Genomic DNA, 23,994 nt, shown 5'->3' on the forward strand with positions numbered 1-23,994 from the left:
GTGATGTAAGAAGATGCTGTCATCACTGTGTCAAAGGCAGCATTAGAGGAACTAAAATCGAGCTGTCACCTCTGCCTGCAATCAGCAGCAGGTCATTTGTGACCTTAACTAGAGCTGTCTTGGAACTACGAAGTGCTCTAAAACCGGAATGGAAACTGTTAAAAAAAACTATTAGTGTTCATAAAAGAAATCAATTGAGATGAAATTACTCTCTCCAGAACCTTAAATTAAAAAAAAGACATTTCCAGCTCTACCCTTGATCGCCATAACCTGCAGCACATCCTTCCCAGCACGGTCCCTCTGTCCAGCCAATCGGTACAAGTCCTTTTCTCCTGACTTAGTGTCCAACCTCTCATACAACTCACCATACACCTTTTCCTTTGCCTTCACCACCTCTCTCCCACTTTACGCTACATCTCCTTGTATGCCTGTCTACTTTCTTCATCTCTCTGATTATCCCACTTCTTCTCTGCCAACCTCTTCCTCGGTATACTTTGCTAGGGCAGGGGGAGTGGCAACAGATAAGGGAGTCAATTAGGGTGAATGGTATAAATCGAGTGAATTGGGGATGGGGGTGCAGAGACGGATATAACACAGTATCAATTCAATCTCTATGGCTCAGTCGGTGTACCATACTTCTTCCAAGGCAGAAAACCACAAATAGCAGCAATTTTAGTGGTCTTCCTTTTCTTTTGTGAATGTAAATCTATAGGCTCATTTACAGTATGTGTTTAGGTATCCTTGAAGCCTATCATAACCCCATTATTTAATATGAAAACCACATGTGCGCCGAGGAGAAAATAAGCTTTCAATTTTCATTAAAAAAAAAAAGCTGATGTAGCTTTGGTAGCTATTTTTTCTCTCTCCTATATGAGTAATATGTCAGGCATTATCAAAACAAAGCAAAGGTTTTTCATATCATTTTAATTCCTCGGCAGCTGAGTACAGGTTCTTTAATTATAGGATTGTTCATAGCATGCTGCTGGTGGCGGGACAAACCAGCCGGCTGACTCACTGGTACGGGAATCGCTGGTAAACCATGTGGTGCAGGTCAGGAATGCAGAGAGGCAACTGATATTAGATCACTGCGGCTCTCTCTCACTCCCAGATGGCAAATGGACCTCCAAGTGCCCACAGGCGAGCACGTGAGCGCACACACACACACACGCACGCACGCACAAACACACACATACATACTCGCGTGCTCCTTTGCGATGCCATGGCAGATTAATGAGTTGGTGGTTTGATTTCCAGTAGGTCCACACACCCATATGCAAGTGGCACACAGTGATACAGGAATGGAAGCAACACAATAAGAGTTGGGCAAGAGCCTTGTTGTGTACGCCTTTTCTTCCTCGGCCTTTATATGTGTATGTGTGTGTGCGTGTCAGCAAGTGATTTCGAAGTCCCAACATTATTTTAGTGCGTGTGCGCGCGTGTGCATGCGTCCTTGCCGGCATCCGCCACAGAAATCAAAGATCAAATGTCAAATGGGCTGTGACTGTTGGCACATGACCTCTTGCCATCTCTTTCCAACATCGCACACACGTACGCGTAGACAAATTGAGCGGCGAGAGGAAGAAGGGGTAACTGACCAGTCTTAGGATGCACCCGTCTATTCATTCGTTTGTTTGTTTGTTTGTGTACTCAGTCATTGTTATTGCAGTATTTTTGACGCAATGCGTACAGTGAACACACTGAGGTGCAGCAGCTACATCGAGCTCACCTTTACACATCATTCAAGGCGTTTGCAAGAAGAAATGGCGCAATATTTGAAACCAGTTTCAAATCAATCAAATCAAACTTCCTGTTGTGTAAATCTCTAGATCCGCCACTGGCTGCTGCTGTTTGAGCAGTGGGCTCTTAAGGTCTTACTGCAAGTTGTCTCGTAGACCTAAAGATCTGATCTGAAACCCGTTACAGCGGTGGGTGAGTGAGTGCACGCAGTCCCGCCGCTGTTCTTTTCAGCAAAGCAACTTTCAAACTATGCGACTCCAAGTTTTTGGCTCTCACTTTAAAACAGAAGCAGGTGTCCTTCAGTGGCGCCACGGTTCGCTACACCGGACATTTTTTGACAGAAACGGGGCCTTAGGTAACGCACGCGCACGCGCGCGCATGCGCACACAGCATCCGCTAACAGCCCACAGCCCTAATTAACCAGTGGGGTATGTCGGTCCCACTGTGTGACATCTTGCCTCCTGCAGGATAAATGGGGAATTACATGTTGATCATTGGAAGAGGGGGAATGAAAGAACAGTGGAGGAAAGAGAGGGGGGACACACAAAGAGATGAGAGAAAGAAGTCGTAGAAATTAATATAGGATTAGAGGAAGACCGCTAATCCTGCTCTCAGGGTCGCGGGGATGCTGGAGCCTGTCCCAGCAGTCACTGGATGGTAGAATGAGAGAAGTAGTAGAAATTAATATAGGATTGGAGGAAGAGTCTCAGGGAAGGTGAGTACACCCCGTGTGTGTGTGTGTGTGTGTGTGTGTGTGTGTGTGTGTGTGTGTGTGTGTGTGTGTGTGTGTGTGTGTGTGTGCGTGCGTGCACTTGAATCAGAATCAGAGAATCAGTTTTATTTGGACAAGTATGTGCAGGCCGTACATAAAAGGAATCTGACTCCGGTTCCTCCATTGCTCTCCATGTACTTACACTGAACAGACATACAGCTAAAACAAAGACGACGAGTAAACATGAACATTTAACTACTATGTACGGATATAGAGATGTATATAAAAAGTATTTCATAAAAAAGAACAAAACAACAACAATGATGTTCTAACAGGGAGACAACTGGGCAATCGTGCAGAGTGCAAAGATGCTGGAATCAATATGTTAGCGCAGCGGTCGGGAACCTATGGCTCGCGAGCCATATATGGCTCTTCCGGTGACGGCATATGGCTCCCAGACAATTTTGAGTTGAAAATTATTTTTTTTTCAAAAAAATCAGTTTGGAACTGATTTTAAAATACTTGTGATATTTCTTAATAATACTGTGTCATTTTAAAGTAAACAGAAATTAGTTTTGAAGATAAATTTCACGGGTCACCCGGGGGTCGGGTCGGGAACCAATGGCTCGCGAGCATGTCCGGGTCATTGTAAAGGTGAAGAAATCAATTTTATCAGATAGCCAACTAGTTTATCCGCTTCAACCCTTGTAACGGAAAAGATGGCGAAAAGAAAAAAGGACGATGATTACCGTGCATTCCAGGCTGCGTGGACAGAGGAATTTGCATTTGTGGAGAGAGCAGGATCTGCGGTATGTCTAATATGCAATGATAAAATTGCATCGATGAAACGGTCAAATAAAAGCGGCACTTCGATACGCACCATGCTTCATTTGCATCGAAATATCCAGCGGGGGACAGCAGGAAAAGGGCATGCGAGGAGCTACAGCGGAGAGTGCAGACGAGTCAGCAGCAACTACGTGTGTGGACCAAGCAAGGTGACGGGAATTCCGCTAGCTTTGCGGGGGCTTTGGCAATAGTAAGGAATGGAAAGTCATTCACAGATGGCGAGTATGCCAAAACATTCATGCTTGATGTGGCCAATGAACTGTTTGATGACTCCCCAAATAAAGACAAGATAATCAAACGAATAAAAGACATGCCCCTGTCAGCAAGAACTGTGCACGATCGTAGCATCATGATGGCAAATCAAGTCGAGGAAACACAAATTAAGGACATAAACGCCGGGACATACTTTTCTCTCGCGTTAGATGAGTCAACAGACGTTAGCCATCTATCTCAGTGCAGTATCATTGCCAGGTATGCTGCAGGTGACACACTGCGTGAGGAAAGCTTGGCTGTTTTGCCAATGAAAGGGACAACAAGAGGAGAGGATTTATTCATGTCTTTCATGGAGTTTGCTAAAGAAAAAAAACTACCGATGGATAAACTTATTTCTGTCTGTACTGATGGTGCACCCTGTATGTTGGGGAAGAACAAAGGATTTGCAGCGCTTCTCCGTGAACATGAAAAGAGAGCCATCCTAAGTTTTCATTGCATCCTGCACCAGGAGGCGCTTTGCGCTCAGACGTGTGGCCAGGAGCTTGGCGAGGTGATGTCTCTGGTCATTCGAGTGGTCAACTTTATTGTTGCCCGAGCTTTAAATGATCGCCAGTTTAAAGCTCTGTTAGAAGAAGTTGGGAATCATTATCCCGGTCTGCTTTTACACAGCAACGTGCGTTGGCTGTCAAGGGGGAAGGTGCTCAGCCGTTTTGCAGCTTGCCTGAGTGAAATCCGGACTCTTCTTGAAATGAAAGGCGTCAAGCATCCTGAGCTAGACAACACTGACTGGCTCCTGCAGTTTCACTATCTCGTGGACATAACTGGCCATCTGAACCAGCTCAATGTGAAAATGCAAGGTATTGGAAATACAATCTCATCCCTTCAACAAGCAGTGTTTGCATTTGAAAGCAAGCTGGAAGTCTTTCTCAGGGACATTGAAACAGGTCGTCTTCTGCACTTTGAAAGACTGCAACAATTTAGAGATGCATGCTTAGCAAGTGACTCCACTCAACATCTGGATCTCCAGCAGCTAGATGGCTTTACGTTCAATCTCCTGCAGTCATTCAAAGCACGTTTTGGAGAATTTCGTGCGCGCACTGGTCTTTTCAAGTTCATCACTCATCCACATGAGTGTGCAGTGGACAAAATCGACCTGACATGCATCCCCGGGGTCTCTATCGGAGACTTTGAGCTGGAAGTTGCTGACCTGAAGGCATCAGACATGTGGATGAGTAAGTTCAAGTCACTTAATGGAGAGTTGGAAAGTCTTGCGCGACAGCGAGCAGAGCTGGCGAGGGAACACAAGTGGACAGAAATTAAAAATCTTCAACCTGAAGACCAGCTGATTCTTAAAACTTGGAACGAGCTTCCTGTGACATACCACACAATGCAGCGTGTGAGTATTGCCGTATTGACCATGTTTGGCTCTACATATGCATGTGAACAGTCTTTCTCGCATATGAGGAACATTAAGACCAACCTACGCTCACGTTTAACTGATGGAAGCCTCAACGCCTGCATGAAGCTCAACCTCACCACGTATGAACCAGACTACAAGGCCATCAGCAAAACCATGCAGCACCAGAAGTCGCATTAAAAGTAAGACATATTTAATTTATTATACGTTAAAAATACTATATGGCTCTCAATGAAATATATTTAGAAATATTTGGCTTTTATGGCTCTCCCAGTCAAAAAGGTTCCCGACCCCTGTGTTAGCGGGTTACTTGTATACACAAGGTACGTGGCCATGACAGAATATGCATGTATACAATGTACAGTATATAGAGCCTGCTTAGGTTTATTTTTGATAATGATGATATGTTAAAAATGTGTTTAAACTACAGGATATATTACACACACACACACACACACACACACGCAAATATCCCTCTGGGTCCTCTACCAGAGGTCTGGGAGTTTGAGGGTTCTGCGCAGTATCTTAGCTGTTTCTAAGACTGCACTCTTCTGGACAGAGGCCTCAGATGTTGTTCCTGGAATCTGCTGGAGCCACTCTCCCAGTCTGGGGGGTCACAGCCCCTAGTACTCCTATTACCATTGGGACTACTGTGGATTTGACCTTCCACATTCGATCTAGTTCTTCCCTCAGCCCTTGGTATTTCTCTAGCTTCTCATGCTCTTTCTTCCTGATGTTGCCGTCACTCGGGATTGCATTACTGCTGTCTTCTGTTTTATATATGTATACATATATGTATATATATTTATGTATATATATGTGTGTGTGTATGTATATATATATATGTGTGTGTGTCTGTGTCTGTGTGTATGTATGTGTGTATATATATACATATATACAAAAACATATATGTAGATACATATGTGTGTGTGTGTGTGTGTGTGTGTGTGTGTGTGTGTGTGTGTGTGTGTGTGTGTGTGTGTATATTTGCACTTATTGTAAGTCGTTTTGGATAAAAGCATCGGCTAAATTACTGTAATGTAATAATGTAATGTAATGTTTTATATATATATATATATATATATATATATATACATATATATATTTAGCGGTTTTTGGTGTTTTTTTTTTTTTAAACCGTCAATGGTGTTGATAGAAGTGCTCAACTAATGAGGAGTGAGGAGCGGAATATCAATATAGATGTAGGAGAAAAACTTTTCTGCTATGTATTAAAAGTTTTTTTTTCCTACATCTAGATTGATATACATAGATAGATAGATAGATAGATAGATAGATAGATAGATAGATAGATAGATAGATAGATAAATATTCTGCTCCTCATTTGTTGAGCACTCTCACCAACACCATTGATGGTTTCCAAAATTAGAGAGAGAGAGAGAGAGAGAGAGAGAGAGAGAGAGAGAGAGAGGAAATCCTACCAGTGGCTAGATAAGGCTGGACTGAAGGACAGCACAGAACAGGCACTCAGCACCAGATCGGTTGAAGCAGCGGTCTGCCACACCAGACAAGTCCTAAGATGCAGGCTGTGCAAAGACGTCCCTGAGACAGTCCAGCACTTAGTAGCAGGGAGTAAAATGCTAGCTGGGAAAGCATACACTGAAAGGCTTAACCAAATGGCTGGGACAGTGTACAGGAACATCTGTACTGAATACAGACGGGAAGTCCCCAAGTCCAAATGGGAAACACCGCCAAAGGTGGTTGAGAATGGCAGAGCTAATATGCTGTGGGACTTCAAGTTCCAGACTGGCAAGCAGGTGCTGGCTAACCAGCCAGACATTGTGGTGGTCGACAAGGAACAGAAGACAGCAGCAGTGATCGATGCAGCGATCCCGAGTGACGGCAACACCAGGAAGAAAGAGCATGAGAAGCTAGAGAAATACCAAGGGCTGAGGGAAGAACTAGATGGGATGTGGAAGGTCAAATCCATAGTTCTCCCAGTGGTAATAGGAGCACTAGGAGCTGTGACCCCCAGACTGGGAGAGTGGCTCCAGCAGATTCCAGGAACAACATCTGAGGCCTCTGTCCAGAAGAGTGCTGTACTAGTAACAGCTAAGATACTGTGCAGAACCCTCAAACTCCCAGGCCTCTGGTAGAGGACCCGAGCTTGACGAAAACACAAACCACCAAAAAAAAAAGGGGGGGAGAGGGAGAATTTTTTCTATACATATAGTATCTAGCAATATATCTAATTTAGTATTTGTAGGTACAGTGGATGCTCAGTGTTACAGGTGTATTGCACGGGGATTGTGTCTGACACTGTATGACTGTTTTAAGTGTTCAGCAGAGTGACGGCCTGCATAAAGAAACTGTTCTTGTGTCTGGTTGTTTTTGGTACAGTGCTCTGTAGCGCCTACCAAAGGGGAGGAGTTGGAACAGGTTGTGAAAAGTCTGCAGTGATGTTGTCTGCCTGTTTCCTGAGTCTGGAGATGTATAAGTCCTGAATGCGGGACAGGTTGGCACCAGTGATTTTCGCTGCAGACTCAACTGTCCATTGTAGCCTGTCCCTGTCCTGTTTGGTGGCAGATCCAAACCAGACAGTGATGGACGTGCAGAGGACAGACTGGATTATTGCAGTGTAGAACTGAATCAGCAGCTCCTGAGGGAGGTTGAAATTCCTGAGCTGGCAGAAAAAGTACATCCTCTAAATGTATGCACACATTATCATCACCTGTGTACCTGTACCTGTGTACTCTGTCTTGATCTCTCTAACTCCTACTCTTGAGTCCAGTCAAAGATAGAGATATAACACACACACACACACACACACACACACACACACACACACACACACACACACACACACACACACACACACAGAGTTGAGAGGTCAGGTTGCTCACTCATGTCAGTTTTTGCTAACTACAGGCCAGGCAGTCCGCAGGATGCCAGCTTGCTGTGGCGCAAAGGTCAAAGGGCAGTCATCCTTAACTCTTAACTATCAAAGTTTGTATGAGAGAGAAAGGGAGAGAGAGGAAAACTTGATGTGTACGCATGCAATGCCTGCATATGTGTGTGTGTGTGTGTGTGTGTGTGAGAGAGAGAGAGAGAGAGAGAGAGAGAGAGAGAGAGAGAGAGAGAGAGAGAGAGAGAGAGAGAGAGAGAGAGAGAGAGAGAGAGAGAGAGAGAGAGAGAGAGAGAGAGAGAGAGAGAGAGGAAGTGAGAGATAGAGAGAGTGTGTATGTTTATGTGCAGGAGTGTATTTTGAGTGGGGTTCCCTTGGTGATGGTGATCGTTATTATGTTTGTTTCTTTACCATGCATGACTCCGAGGCAAACACACACGCACGCACGCACACACACACACACACACACACACGGACAAATACGGCTTATGAATAGATCTGCATCCACCACCTGAAACAAACAGAACATTTTAAGAGGTTACTTCTGGAAGCACTCATCGCTTAGTGCCAACCAGCCGCCTTAGCTGCAGACTGTCTGCTGTGGCAGGTTCTCTCTGTCTGTATCTCTCTCTCTCCCTCTGTGCTTTCATCTCTTTTTCTCCCACTCTCCCCCATTGGCAGTTAATGAAATAGGGGGCGTAGAGACAGACAAGTCTTCCCGCAAGCAGAGACAGGTGGAGAGGCTTTGTGTGAGATAAAGTTGAGTAAAATAGACAGATGAGGGGGACAGACAGACAAACACGGGTGGATGGACGGACAGTCAGGCAGACAGTCAGGCAGGCAACACGCAGCAATAAAAGGTAAATTAGGAAGAAAATAGCAAAGAATAGCAGTGGAAACAGAAGAGGAATCAAACAGCAGCAGCTCATGGGGTATTACTCCTAGTGGGTTCTCGCTTCCTATTGGCTATCACATCAACCAATGGGAATCCAGGGGAGGAGCACTTCCTGTGGGTGGATCAAGGGGGCCCTTATTTGTGGCGTGTGTGTGTGTGTGTGTGTGTGTGTGTGTGTGTGCGTGTGTGCAACTGTGCGGTCCTCAAGGTGATTGCAAAATTATCTGAAGTGTGTGTACACATATCCACACATACACATGCCAATAAATACCACATACCAATTCTGTATAGAAACTGCACATTCTGAACATCTTTCCCTTCGCTGTGTAATTGTTAAAGTAATGTAGTTGTTATTTCTTGGCCCTCGTACTTAGATAAACATTTAATAATGCAATCTAAAATGTCATGATCAGTTTTTGAGGAAGGATGATGATTTTTCTGACTTTCCGACAGTTGTCCTTTTGGATTCAGACAGACGATAACAAATTATTTTTAGTACGCTACATGGCCCAAAGTATGTGGACACCAGAACGTCACACCCACGTGTGCTTGATGAACATCTCATTCCAAATCCATGGACATTACTTAATATGGAGTTGGTCCCCCTTTGCCTCCAGAAGACTCAAGGCAAAGGGGGACCATAACAGCCTCCAGTCTTCTGGGAAGTCTGTCCACTAGATTTTGGAACATGGCTGCAGGGATTCACCCCCATTCAGCCACAAGAGCATCGGTGAGGTTGCTCCTTGATGTTGGGGAGAAGACCTGGCTCAGTCCGAGGTCCAGTTCGTCCCAAAGGTGTCGGATGGAGTTGAGGTCAGGGCTCCGTGCAGGCTGGTCAAGTTCTCCCACACCAAATTCAGCAAACCATGTCTTTATGGACCTCGCTTTGTGCACAGGGGCATTGCCACGCTGAAACAGGAAATGACCTTTTCCTTTCCATGAAGTTGGACGCGCACAACTTTCTGAATGTCCTCTTCTTCCACTGGAACCAAGGGGCCGAGCCCAGACCAAGAAAAACAGCCCCAGACCATTATTCCTCCTCCACCAAACTTAGCCACCAAACCGTTGGCATTATGCATTCAAACAGGTAGTGTTCTCCACATCATCCAAACCCAGATTGGTCTATCAGACTGCCAGATAGTGAAATGTGATTCATCACTCCAGAGAATATGTTTCCACCACTCCAGAGTCCAATGGCGGTCTGCTTTATACCACTCCAGCTGACGCCTGGCATTGCACATGGTGATCTTCGGCTTGTGTGTGGCTGATGGGCCATGGAAACCCATTTCATGAAGCTCCCGACAAACAGTTCTCGTGCTGACGTTGCATCCAGAGGCAGTTTGTGACTCGGTGGTGAGTGTTGCAACCGAGGACAGACGATTTTTTTACACGGTTCCGCACTCGGCGGTCCCGTCCTGTGAGCTTGTGTGGCCTCCCGCTTCACAACTGACCTGTTGTTGCTCTGAAACATTTTCACTTCACAATAACAGACTGACAGTTGACCGGGACAGATCCAGCAGTGCAGAAGTTTTTCAGTTATTTCAGTTAATAACTCAAGTTATTTCGCCCCGGCCCCATTGGAGCTGCCTAGTGGCCCACAGTCGTGTTGGGGCGGCATTGGGAAGGGTACGATTGTGTTTCTGTCTGCCTCTCTTCTGCCCCTACACCCCTCTGCGGGTTCTGTAAACAGGAACGTGTTCCTCCTCAGCTTCACTGTGTAAATGAAGTGTGAAATAATCATTTATGAGCACACTTAAAGAAAACAAGGTATGACTGCAGATTAACTTCTATAATAGTACATTTAGTACGCCGAGTGAGACATTATACTGAGTGAATGCACATGGCCTGTAAAACTGGGTCTGGGCCATGCCAATATTTTGGTTGTGATTTTGTGTGTGTGTGTGTGTGTGTGTGTGTGTGTGTGTGTGTGTGTGTGTGTGTGTGTGTGTGTGTGTGTTTTGGCAGTCTGCCGATAGGTAATGTTGATAAAGCGTGACCATGAGTCCCCAAAAAGAGAAAAAGACACTATAGATACATTCTCTCTCTTGCTCGCTCTCCCTCTCTCTCTCTAACACTCCCTCTTCTAACCCTCTCTCTCTAAATCTCTCTCTCTCTCTCTAACCATCTCTCTCTGTCTAACCGCCCCCTCTCTCTCGCTCTCTCTAACACTCTCTCGCGCTCTCGTTTTACTCTCTGACTCGCCCACCCTTCTTTCCTGTGTTTTTCCTCATATTTCCACCTCTCACTTTTCCGTCCCTTCTCTTCCAAATTCCCTCTCACAATTTTGCTCTCTGCATTTCTACTTCCTACATTTTGTTTTCCGTGTCTTTGACAACGACAACATCTCTCTCTCTCTCTCTCTCTCTCTCTCTCTCTCTCTCTCTCTCTCTCTCTCTCTCTCTCTCTCTCTCTCTCTCGCTCTCTCTCGCTCTCTCTCTCATGTATACATGCACGCACACAGGCTTAGTGCATGCATACCTTGTGTTTTGACAGTCTTCCAGCTCTGGGAACTGGTTCACGGTTTCTTGGAGAATAATCCAGTTTGGATCAAACTGTGCTGTAATATCAGCTGCACATGGCATAAAATAAAAGTTCTTAACACGAGGAATGTTCCTTGGATAAATGGCCTTCCGGCCAAAGGTGTTAAGTGGTATCAGTGTTTGACCTGCTCCATAAACCAGATGGCTGGGGTTCACCGTGTCACGATGGTTCATGTGAGCTGCGTCACTTCGCGAAGAGGGATGCTAAATGCCCAACAACCAAATATTTTCCCGACTGTCTCCACGTGTTTGCGCTCTCTGTACACCCAGCAAAAAAAAACAAACAAAAAAAACGTCCCCAGCACGTCCCCTAAAGGTCCTCTCCGAACATCCGGTAAATGTGTAGGTTTTCCATTACGTCACAGGGACATTATTGCGAGTCCCACAACAGCCCCGTGACGTCTAGAAGACTTTTCCTCTAACGTCCCTGTAATGTCTTCAGAACGTTCCGTAATAACGTGCCTGGGACGTCTAGAGGACTTTCCCCTAACGTCCCTGTAATGTCCTCAGGACAATACACGGACGTCCCGCAGTAATGGGACGTCCATGTAACGTCCAAAGAACGTTACAGGGACATCCCACAATAACGTCCCCGGGATGTCACGGGGACGTCAGGAGGACTTTCCCCCTAATGTCCCTGTAACGTCTTCAGGACATTACATAGACGTAATGATAACCCTACACAATGACATTTACCGGACGTTCGGCGAGGACCTTTAGGGGACGTGCTGGGGACGTTTTTTGTTTGCTGGGCAGCGCCATGTTGAAAAACCCAACATCTGGCACCAGCGTAGGCACAAAACACTCGTTTGACCTTTGCTCTGTTCTAGCCCATCTGACTTTGGCGATGGCGCTACTGCAGTGGTGGTTTGTTTTTCTTATTTTCTGGGAGAAGAAGAAAGGAGTCGGTGCCGTATCAAACAGAGAAGCCTGTTGTGTGTATCCATTTAAATGTACCAGATGTGAATGTTCAAAACAAATTTATTCTATCATGTTGAACCACACCCAGACAAGTCCTCTTGGGTGTGTTGGGGTGGTGCAAAAGTGAGGGAGTGTTGCAGCAAGTGATTGAATATAACAACAATAATAATCGTCATCATTACATGTATATAGCGCTTTTCTAGACACCCAAAGCGCTTCACATTGAAGGGGGTACTTCAACCAACACCAATGTGTAGCGCCCACCTGGGTGATGCATGGCAGCCATTTTGCGCCAGAACGCTCACCACTCATCATCTTGAGGTGGAGAGGGAGGAATCATTGAACCAATTACATTGGGGGGGGGTGATTGGGTGGCCAGATGGAGAGACCCAGGCTGGGAATTTTGCCAGGACACTGGGGGAACCCTCTACTCTTTGTGATAAGTGCCGTGGGATCTTTAATGACCACAGTGAGTCAGGTCCTCGGTTTAACATCTCATCCTGTGGACAACATCTCATACAGCACAGTATCCCCGTCACCGCACTGAGATTTTGATATTTGTTGTTATTATTAGGACCAGAGGGAAGACTGCCCCTACTGACCCACCAACACCACTTCCGACAGCAACTCAGTTTCCCAGAAGGTCTCCCATCCAAGAACTAGCCAAGTCCATACCTGCTTATCTTCTGTTATTTGGAAGAACATGGGTACATGTTGGTATGGCTGCTGCCAGCATACCGGGACAGTCTGTCTGGGACAGACAGTCTATTCATACTATGTATTTTTTCATATTATAGAGACAGTAAACAACAGGCATACATGTCAAAGTATAAGCAGTGTGTAAAGGCGCTTATCCAAAGCACCTTAAAGACCCCAAGGTCATGCAGCCTTTAGCACAGGTGGGCTCAGCGGGAAGGGGATGTTCTCACTGCACACCATCGAGCCCATTGTCTGGAAGCGTACCAGTACTACTAACATCTGCAGAAAAAGAAAAAGAAAAGCCAATGTTTAATTTCTACTATCAATGGGTGCATGTGTGCTGCCCATGCAAACCAAACATGATCATACCAAATACACTTGATAGTAAAATAAGCCATGCATTGACAGCATCACAACCAAGGCCGTCATTTTGACGGTTTTGGATTTTCAAAGTTTAAAAACTTTTTGGGAAAAAAAAGATACAGACCTGCCGCTCCCTGGATGCTCCTAAAATTGCATATATTTTCATTAAAATGAGTTTTAGATCAATTACACAAAAAAAGTTATGAGAACATCTACCTAAAACGGCCATGAGCAGTCAAAATGATGGTGCGTAATTTGCGCGTCATCGTACATATCACGTCACTATTTATGACGTGTGTTGGTCACGTCATTTCCTTCACCAAGTTCATTGCTCTGCCCTAGAAACACACTACTAGCGTTCTCCAGTGCAGAGAAATAGTCTAAATTTGATTTTTTATTATTTTCAACATGTCTGGTTACAGACGCTGTTTCAGACGCACCATGACTACCACCGGGCAGTGATTTGAAATTGTTTGAAAAAAAATGGTATTGTAACGATAACGGATGAATTAGCTCGATAGCCCTTGGCGCCAAGGGCCAACGTGTCTACTTATCCATGCACGTTACACTATTAAGATTGTTAAAATGTTAATTTTGGTGTCAGTCGTTTCCTAACAGACATACTAACATATGTAATGCATTAATATCTCAATCGGGTATTTATCTTGACAGAATATAGAGTTTAAAAACCGGCGGTCATGTTGACCGCCCGTGGTCGTTCTAGTGTTAATGCGCTGAGCCACAGCTCACCGTAAATCCAGCCCTTTGCATCAGCGGAACATGCAGCGCAGGAGGGCGATCATTTATGGTAGAAAATACCTTATTTTTTTGTTGTTGTTGTTGGAAATATGGTATGACTGTCAGATGTGGTATGCACACACCTGACCCCCACCCCTTGCCTTTATTTGATGATTACAAAAACCTTTAGCAAAGACCCCTATCTTATCCCTCTATATCACACGTTTAGTCTATTAACACTCAAAAACCGATTGAGAGAGAGAGAGAGAGAGAGAGAGAGAGAGAGAGAGAGAGAGAGAGAGAGAGAGAGAGAGAGAGAGAGAGAGAGAGAATGTGGACGTTAAAAACACTTTATTTAGTCCACATAAAACTTTAATGCAAACAAAACAAAGCAAAACAAGGAGAACATGTTCCCATCCTAAAACGATGCCAAACGCCCAAACCATACTTTACTACAGAGCAAATGATTTCATTGCAGCGCCGCTGCGGTATAAAACCATCTATATTACTCGCTGCCTTGTAAAATGTAAAACCAACCCCCGCTTTGGCTCTCACTAGTGTTGTACATACAGGAAACACTTCCCAACCAGGCTGCTCTCCACTCTTCTACTCATGAGAGAATCTTTCACACACAATCTTTTAAATCACTTAAGTGGATGGATGGATGGATGGATGGATGGAGGGAGGGATTGCAAGTGAGACCCTTATCGTCTCATCGTTGTGAAAACAGTCTCAGTAAACTACTGGAAAATGTCCTGCATTTTGAGTAACAGTGACAAACGAGCCAAAAATATTAACTCTCAGCCCGAGTCCAAAACGTAATAGGTTAAAGCAGGGCAGAGTGACATTTATGTTCTGTAACACTTTGTGGCTTACCTGCCTTTTGCATTCAGCTACAGGCATAACACTATAAGCAACTCCAGCATAAGGGGTGCAGGGCTGGCTTGTGCAAAAAAAAAAAAATCATTGGTTAGTGCTGCCCTCTACTGTTCCTTCAGTGCCCTGCACCATGATCAGAACAGGCCGGACAGTAAAGTGCAATGAAAAACCCGAACCCCGTTTTTTGAGCGGTAAGGAGACGTGACTACACACCTGCAAGTCTTGGGTGGAGTTTCAACACTGGCCAAGGTAAATGCAGAAACAACGAGAGAACAGGACGTAGTTGTGCCGCCCTCCTCTTAAGTTCTCCCCCTGCAGCGCTGCAGGCCCCTCCCTGACCGGTGGTGTAATAACACACATATCAATCCCCTGTCACTGTCAGACAGCAAGCTGTCAGAAGTGTCATCTGTGAACATGTCCTACATTTTAGAGACAGCATACCCATCTCTCATCTCGCGCTCCACCCCTCAAATTGACATTTTATGTAAGTACTTAAGTATGCATTTCAAAGTATGTACTGGGCGGACACAAGCTTATACATGCCATACTACACCCTGTGATCCAAAAGGGTTCCAGGCATGTTTTGTGGATCAAAAGATCCTTTTAAATAAGTGGAGTGATTTTTTTTTATTTCCAAAAAAATAGTTTTTAATGAGGACTGATCCTTTGCAGTGCAGATGCAACTGCAGTCAGCCAAATCTTAAAATGTTAGATGCAGTTGGCCAAAAAAAAAAAAAAGACCAATTGACTGGTAAAATTTAGGATTCAAGACTCATACGAATGCACACACACACATACACACACACACACACACACACACACACACACACACACACACACACACACACACACACACACACACACACACACACACACACACACACACTAAAACACGGCAAATAGCCTCTGGTTAGTGTCCTGTTCAATCCACGCTCATAAATCCCAACAGGGTAACGAGACATGCTTTACAAGGAAAAATAAAAAGTCTATTTGCTAACTCCTGGTGGTACTGAGGAGGCATTCTTTTATGCATTGCAGCTCATATTACAGTGCTGCTCATAGTCTGCAGTTTTCCTGCAGTTGCACTGCTGAAAGTCTTTTACACTACGTTCATGCATTTACATGCATTAAGTGCATTTTATGCAATGTAAATAAAATGAATGCATTTACACGTTGAAATGAGAATCTCAGGTATTGCACAGCCACGTGATCACGAAAGTCTTGATCACAAGAAATAAACTTTACCCTCTTGACTACTGTTGACCATAAAGATATGTTTGGACAAATGAGCTTTCTGAGCATTGCCCGATGAGTGAATTTCATGTCTTTTCTTTTCTCTTCATCCTTCTCTCTTCTTTTCCTCTCTGTCTCTTGGTTGCTCTCTCTCTCTCTCTCTCTCTCTCTCTCTCAGGGAGGTTCTACCTCCAATCTGAATATGAACATCTATGCTACCAAGAAGTCAGCGGCGGAGGGCATGTTGGACATAGCATTGTTCCTGGCTAACGTCACACACATGAAGACTGTCATCGAGCAAGGAGCTGGATTCAGGTACATGCTGACTGACAGTGTGTGTTTCTAGTTTTAACAGGAGTCCAGGACCTGATGGTCACTGAAATAACAGCAAAGAGATGGAAAACATGAAAAACATATTTATGAATACATTATGAATGAATACATGAAATTATCTCAGTGCAGTACCGTGTGTATACACTTTGGTTAGCACCTTCTGTTTACTTTTACTGTACATAATACTGTTAATTTATTTAAAGTGTTTTCTAATCCCTACCAACCTTTGTTGTTATTATTATTCTTTTGTTGTTGTTTGAAGGCCCGTGACACTTCGCAACGCCAAAAGACTCCGCAAACTTCCCAGCAGTTGACCTTTGCAAAGTCCCGCCCCCCTTAGTTACTCTTGCTATGTCCGTCAAGCTTTTCAGACCCATCTAGGAAGTAGCCGGAAAAACACCAAAAGAGGAAGGAAGAAATCAGCGCATTCCCAGAGGAAATAAGTGATGTATTTTGGAGTAATTTACCCTTAATATCATCCCGTGTTAGGCAGAAGGAGTTACAGTATGCAGTGGAGGGATACATTCTGAATATTAAAATTAACACTGACTTGCGTGGACTCTGGGTGCAACAACTGTAATGGAGGGTAAAGCTTACCGGTTGCAATCAAAGAAAGAGAAACCCCATCACACACCCGAAATCACATTGTGGACCAATTGTGTTATTGCACTTCAGGGTAAGTTAAGTATTTCAGCTATTATTGGCATCTATTTCATAATCCATTGTCAGCATCATCATATTATAGTGTTGCCTTTGGCCAGGTTACACTGCGGTGTTCTTGTATCCAGGCTATTCTGGGTATTCTGTATGGGCTCCCGGGGGTCTGGGATTTTTAATGAGATAAGGCTCACAAGAGGCCTTCACGGGCGGGCTGACTTTACCGAACAGCCGGTCCCCACCTGGAGCTCATGGAGGGGGAGCAAAGTTTAAAATAGGCTGGATATGGCGAGGGCAGACTGGCCAGAGACTGTCCGAGGGCCCAGCCGACCCTCCCCGCAGGTTGTTCTGAGATGAGAGATGGAACCTGGCTAACCTTTGATAATAAAGTTATGCTAGTGGGCTAGCTATCACTAAGTCCGGTATCTCTGGCCACAGACTAAGCTGGTTATGTTCATCGGGTACCTTGATAATGTTATTTTGTTAGTCAGTAATATGTTGATTTGTTGATAATGGTAATTATCATTGTGTGGGTTAAAGTAACAGTAATAACATGCCGCTCTGATGGCCGAGCGGAATAAACCGCCATTCTTGCAGTCCGCTCGTCATGTGGCTGGGAGGTTCGTATCCCAGACTCACCGTAACCGGTCACGGCCAGAGCGTCCACGGGGTAAGCCATTCATTAGGCTGTGGCAGGAATGAGGAAAAACACAGGAGACCAAGGCGAGTTTGATGTTTATTCCTCAACTCCAAAAACCAACTGCAGCAGGAACAACCCTGCACCGGCGAGCCCGGGAACATAAACCACGCCCCCAGCTCACAGTCCTGCTGGGTGAGAGGCATAGCCCCTAGTGTCCGCCACACAGCCCCCCCCCCCCCCCGAACACCCAGAAGGGACTCCTGGAAAGAAAATTAGTGTCTCACTGGAGGCTTAAGCAGCCTGCCATAACGGCTGCGCCGTCCCTCAGCCGAAACAGTAGGTGAAACACAGTCCAAAGCCGGCTGAGAAGCAGAACGCTGAACCCGTGAAGACACTGCCGGGATCCTGGAAGGAGGACGACCCCGACGGGGAACCTGGGCCGGAAACACAACTTCGCCTGCTACCCTGTGCGCCGGTTTAAGCCTATCAAGCGTGACACGCTCCCTATGCCCACCCATATCTAGCACAAAACCCTTAGGGCCCGTCTCAAGAACCCGAAATGGGCCATCGTATGGGGGTTGGAGGGGCGAGCGGTGAGCATCATGCCGTACAAAAACAAAATAAGCCGACATGAGCTCCGCAGGCACGAACGACCGCGGAAAACAGTGGTGAACGGGGCCTGGAACCCGAGTGCTGTCGGACAAAAAAGGATAAACGGCTGGACGGGGTCGAGGAGCAGAACTCCCAGGCAAAAATTCCCCAGGGACGCGGAGCGGCTGACCGAGCACCAGCTCAGGGGGTGACGCGTCGAGGTCCTCCTTAGGAGCCGAACGCAACCCGAGCATAACCCAAGGTAAACGATCCACCCAGTTACCATCCGAGAGCGCAGCGCTGCCTTGAGCGACCGGTGAAAACGTTCACACAACCCGTTAGCCTGAGGGTGATACGCGGTAGTGCGGTGTACCTGCACACCCAAGGATTGCGCAAGTGCCGACCAGAGCTCTGACACGAACTGGGGGCCCCTGTCTGAGGTGATATCTGACGGAGTGCCGAAACGGGCGACCCAGGAGGAAAGAAAAGTGCGAGGATGTTGTGGAGGATAGAGGGACAGCCTCTGGCCACCTGGTGGTCTGATCTACCATTGTGAGCAGGTGCATAAAACCCTGTGAAGAAGGTAGAGGGCCCACCAGGTCCACATGCACGTGGTCGAAACGTCTGGCCGGGATCGGAAACGGTTCAAGGGGCGATTTAGTGTGCTGGTGGACCTTAGCGCGCTGGCACGCTACACATGCAGCTGCCCACCCCTTGACGTCCTTGCGGAGGCCAGGCCAGACGAACTTGGAACCGACCAACTTCACCGACGCCCAAACTCCAGGGTGTGAGAGGGAGTGAATCGAATCGAAAACTCGACGGCGCCAGGCCACTGGAACAACGGGGCGGGGACGGCCGGTGGAGACATCGCAGAGGAGGGCAGGACTGCCTTCCTGCATCACAGCGTCCTCTAGCTTGAGACCGGTACGCGTTGACCTAAGGGCAAGGACGTCCAGGTCGCTGGGCTGGTCGGCAGCCATAGCGGAGAAATCCACACCGAGGTGCACAGGTCACACAAGCACACGCGACAGACAATCAGCAACAGGGTTGGACTTCCCGGCCACATGCTGAATGTCCGTTGTGAACTCGGAGATCGCCGCTAGGTGGCGCTGTTGACGAGCAGACCACGGCTCAGTCACCTTGGACATGGCAAAAGTCAGCGGCTTATGATCCACATAAGTCGTGAATGGGCGACCCTCCAGTAGGAAGCGGAAATGTCGGGTTGCAAGGTGCAGTGCCAGCAACTCCCGGTCAAAAACGTTGTACTTGCGCTTGCTATCCCGCAGTTTGCGGCTAAAAAATGCGAGTGGCTGCCACGCATTCGCCACACGCTGTTCAACCACAGCCCCCACGGCTATGTCAGACGCATCGGTAGTTAAAGCTATGGACGCCGTGGGTGTGGGATGGGCGAGGAGGGCAGAGTTAGCCAGGGCGCACTTAGCTCCGTCAAAGGCCTGGACCTGTTCGGGAGTCCAGTCGACAGGGTCGTTAGCCTTCTTAAGCCGCAGGGCTTCGTAAAGTGGCTGAAGGAGGTGGGCAGCGCGAGGGAGGAAACGGTTATAGAAATTCACCATGCCCAAGAATTCCTGCAATGCCTTAACAGAAACTGGGCGGGGAAATTCCGCCACCGCTTGCACCTTAGAAGGCAAATGGACTGCGCCTTGCGGCGAAATGCGGTGACCCAAGAAGTCAATCACCGGCAGTCCAAACTGACACTTGGCCAGGTTGACTATCAGGCCGTGTTCATCCAGACGACGGAAAACCTGTTTCATGTGCGCCAGGTGCTCTTCAGCTGACGGACTGGCCACTAATATGTCGTTGAGATAAACGAACACGAAAGCAAGGTCACGCAACACCGAGTCCATCAGCCTCTGAAAGGTTTGCGCTGCCCCCTTCAAGCCAACAGGCATGCGCATGAACTCAAAAAGCCCAAACGGGGTGATCACTGCGGTCTTGGGCGCGTCCTCTGCGCGCAGGGAACCTGATGATAGCCGCGCACCAGGCCCACCTTAGAGAAAATAGTGGTACCTGCCAGGCGTATGGAAAAGTCCTGTATGTGTGGGATGGGATAGCGGTCATTGGCGGTGACGTTGTTCAGGCGGCGAAAATCGCCGCAAGGCCGCCACGACCCATCCGCCTTGGGCACCATGTGAAGCGGCGAGGCCCACGGGCTGTTGGAATGCCTCACTATACCCAGACGCTCCATGATGGCGAACTCCTTCTTAGCTATAGCCAATTTTACCGCGTCGAGGCACCGCGCGCGCACAAAAACTGGCGGTCCCACCGTGGGAATGAAATGTTGTACCCCGTGTTTAGTAACCGCGGTGGAAAAGGCAGGCGTAGTCACCGATGGAAAATCCGCCACAAAAGCTGAAAAACATCCCCTAATGCTAAAAAGTTAGCATGTGTTTAACAGCCCGGCTCCCCCTGTCTTGCACGGAACAGTGGCGAAAGACACAGCATCAATTAAACGGCGGTTTGCAACATCAACCAGCAGACCATTAGCACACAGAAAATCCGCGCCAATAATAGGAACAGTAATGGCGGCCACTACAAAGTCCCACTCAAAATGGCGCCCGTGGAAGCAAACAGTCACCAACCTTGTGCCAAATGTCGCAATGGACAAACCGTTAGCTGCACTTAACTGTGGGCCGCCGCCTTCGGCCGACCTGTCTGTCTTAGCAGCAGGGAGTAGGCTCTTTTGCGAGCCTGAGTCCACCAGAAACCGTCTTCCTGACATCGTGTCCTTAATGAAGAGCAGCTCACTATGTCCGCCAGCGCCCACAGTTGCTACTGAGCGCTGGCCCTGGAGTTTCCCGCCGCCTCAAACGTGCACGGAGGGACGCAGCGCCTCGCCTTGCCGCCGAACCGCTGGTGGAAGGAACAGAGGCCTCTGCCGGCCTCTGCCAGGTCTGCGTCCTCCGATGTCGGCTGCAGAGGCTCCGATGCCACACTCTGCACAGAGAACCGTCTGGTAGCCAGCAGGACCCGATCGGCCTCCTCAGCCAAACCTTGGCAGTCACCAGCGGCCAGACACGGGGAGTTAGCCAAAGCTGCGCGCACAGGAGACGGGAGCTGGCGCAGGAAAACGTGCGGGAAAAGGAACCCGCCCTCGTCTGAGCCTAGCAGCGACAGCATATTGTCCATGAGATCCACAGCCTTCCCGTCGCCCAAACCGGATAGGGAAAGGATTCTATCTGCCCTCTCTGCGGTAGATAGGCTGTACCTCCGGAGCAGAAGATGTTTGAGGGCGACGTATTTATCGTGTTGCGGAGGGGCGCGCAACAGCTGCATGGCCCGGCGTGTGGACTGCTGGTCCAGCGCAGCGACGACCAAATAGTATCTGGAGTCATCCGCGGAGATTCCACGCAGGCGCCTCGACATGCTGGAACCACGAGGCCGGGTCACTCTGCCAGAACTCCGGGAGTTTCACAGCTGCGGCGAGAACGGCCGGCTGTGAGAGTTGGGGCGGCGTGGCCGAAGTGGATTCACACTCCTCTTCCGCTCCAAACATATCACGTCGGGGTCACCAATGTGGCAGGAATGAGGAAAAACACAGGAGACCAAGGCAAGTTTGATGTTTATTCCTCAACTCCAAAAACCAACTGCAGCAGGAACAACCCTGCCCCGGCGAGGCCGGGAACATAAACCACACCCCCAGCTCACAGTCCTGCTGGGTGAGAGGCATAGCCCCTAGTGTCCGCCACAAGGCCACCCTTACCCGAGGGATAGCGGGTGTAGATCGGTGTAGTGTTCGAGGACTCACCGTTCTCCAGCGACCCCTCTGGCCCATCCGGGCGCCTGCAGCCAAGCAACCGAAAGCATTCTCCCTACATCTCCTTCGCGGCCCGAAGGTAATGCAATCCATGGGAGGCTTCAGCGTGTAAAATAGCGAGAGCAGCTGACAAGAGTTTGAAGGAAGCTGGTGTTACGACTATCTCCTTCCTGTGGAAACGTGAGCCAGGGGAGTTATTGGACCAAGAGTTCCGGCCATATGCCATTGGGTTAATCGGGTGGGATAAGGGGAAAAACTAGAAATAATTTTTTTTTAAAAGTGACAGTAATAACAAGTTGGCTACATTAGCTATGGCTAATAGCTAGTAGCAAGCTTAACTTGGAGCAGATGACGGTATTTTTGTTGATTTTGGATGGTTTAAGCTGGCTATGGGGTTCTGCCATACTGCTTAATCCATTGCAGACATTGCTCTTCTTGCGTTTTGGGTTTCAGGGAGGGAAAGAAAATTACACCCCCTCCAAACTTTTCAGATACCTAGTATCAGATTTGCAGGTCCCATAGGCACACCGTTTTGGCATTTTGCTGTCTGTTGAAAGCTTGATGGACCTCCCTCACATAGAAACCGTTGCTAAGGTAGGATTGGACAAGAACCATTCCAGGGCGGGACTTTGCGAAAGGTCAGTTGCAGCAAACTGATATCTAGGCGTTTGAAAACGGAGGATGATGGCAAACATTTCTGGCATCTGCAACCTTTCTAACTGAACTTGCCCTGATTTGTCAAATGCTCCCACCCCCATGCATAGAAATTGCACATAGCCCCCTTCGAAATGACAACAAACAAGAAAACACAGTTGGTTTGAGTTCAATCCAAGACAAAAGTATGGTTACTATTTTTCTTCCCTTCCTTTGGTTTTTCAGGTATTACATCGCTGTCCTCACCCTCATCTCCTTCTCTCTGGCTCTCCAAATAGTGGCTGGAGTCCTCATCATCGTCATCGGTGAGCCAGTGTATTCTGTTTGAATCGGGCCTCTGAAAGAAATCCTCACATCTGTTTAACCAGTGACAGTAACACACTAAATCATTAACCTGTTGATGACCTTAATGACAGCCTGGGAGCAGGAAGGGAGTTTGGACTGAACTAGTGGATTTAGAAATGTGTAAACTACGTCTTCCATACAATTAAAGCGAAGTGAAATGGCTTCAGCCTTGATGTTGCACTACCTGTATGGACAGAGGTGAAAAGATGAACGGAAGGAAGATGGGCCCCGTGGGTTGAAATCTAGTCATGTTCTCACTGATCATGATGGAAAATAGTGTTGGATCAACCAGATGCAAACAGATTTCTAGCCAGTCGTCTGTTTTCTCTGCCCAGCACAGAAAACAGAAATAGAAAATAATTAATTAATTCATGGTCCAGGTATTACAGTTAAGGCAATATAGACCACATCTTTGCCTCCTTTGTTTGTTTCTTTTATTTTTGTTGTTTTTGTTACTTTTGATGTTTGTGTGTGTGTGTGTGCGTGCGCACGTGCATGTGGATATGTTGATGTCCATGTGTTTGTGTGTGTGAATGAATGTGTATGCATCCGTGTGTGTGTGTGTTTTGCAGCCCGGCGGGACATCAGTGAAGAGTCCAACCAGAAGCGTTTGGACAGCCTGAATAACACCACAACTGTCATCATTTTCCTCATCTTCATCACCAACATCTTCATCACCGTCTTTGGCATGGAGCGCACGGGCCTGTTTCCCAGGATGCATTTCTAATAAAGAAAATGAGGCACAAGGCGAGCGCAGGGCATAATTCTGCTATGTAGCTGCAAGTTATTAACCAACAGACGCGCACACACACACACACACACACACACACACACACACACACACACACACACACACACACACACACACACACACACACACACACACACAGGGAAGTGTAACTTGGTTCCCTACTTACTGTACTAATCTACTACATCATTTCTT

The 23,994-nt window shown here is 47.2% G+C and overlaps 1 protein-coding gene across 1 annotated transcript; it reads left to right on the forward strand.

Annotated features, from left to right (window-relative positions):
- The first annotated feature begins 1,108 nt into the window (after positions 1–1,108).
- LOC130109175 (ninjurin-2-like) lies at positions 1,109–23,778 on the forward strand. The gene is made up of 5 exons (XM_056275932.1): positions 1,109–1,145; positions 8,470–8,537; positions 16,235–16,371; positions 22,932–23,011; positions 23,624–23,778. Exons 1-5 carry the CDS (start codon positions 1,109–1,111, stop codon positions 23,776–23,778), a joined length of 477 nt encoding a protein of 158 aa, XP_056131907.1.
- The last annotated feature ends 216 nt before the right edge of the window (positions 23,779–23,994 follow it).

The sequence above is a fragment of the Lampris incognitus genome, chromosome 3, assembly GCF_029633865.1.
Source record: "Lampris incognitus isolate fLamInc1 chromosome 3, fLamInc1.hap2, whole genome shotgun sequence".
Lineage (NCBI taxonomy): Eukaryota > Metazoa > Chordata > Actinopteri > Lampriformes > Lampridae > Lampris > Lampris incognitus.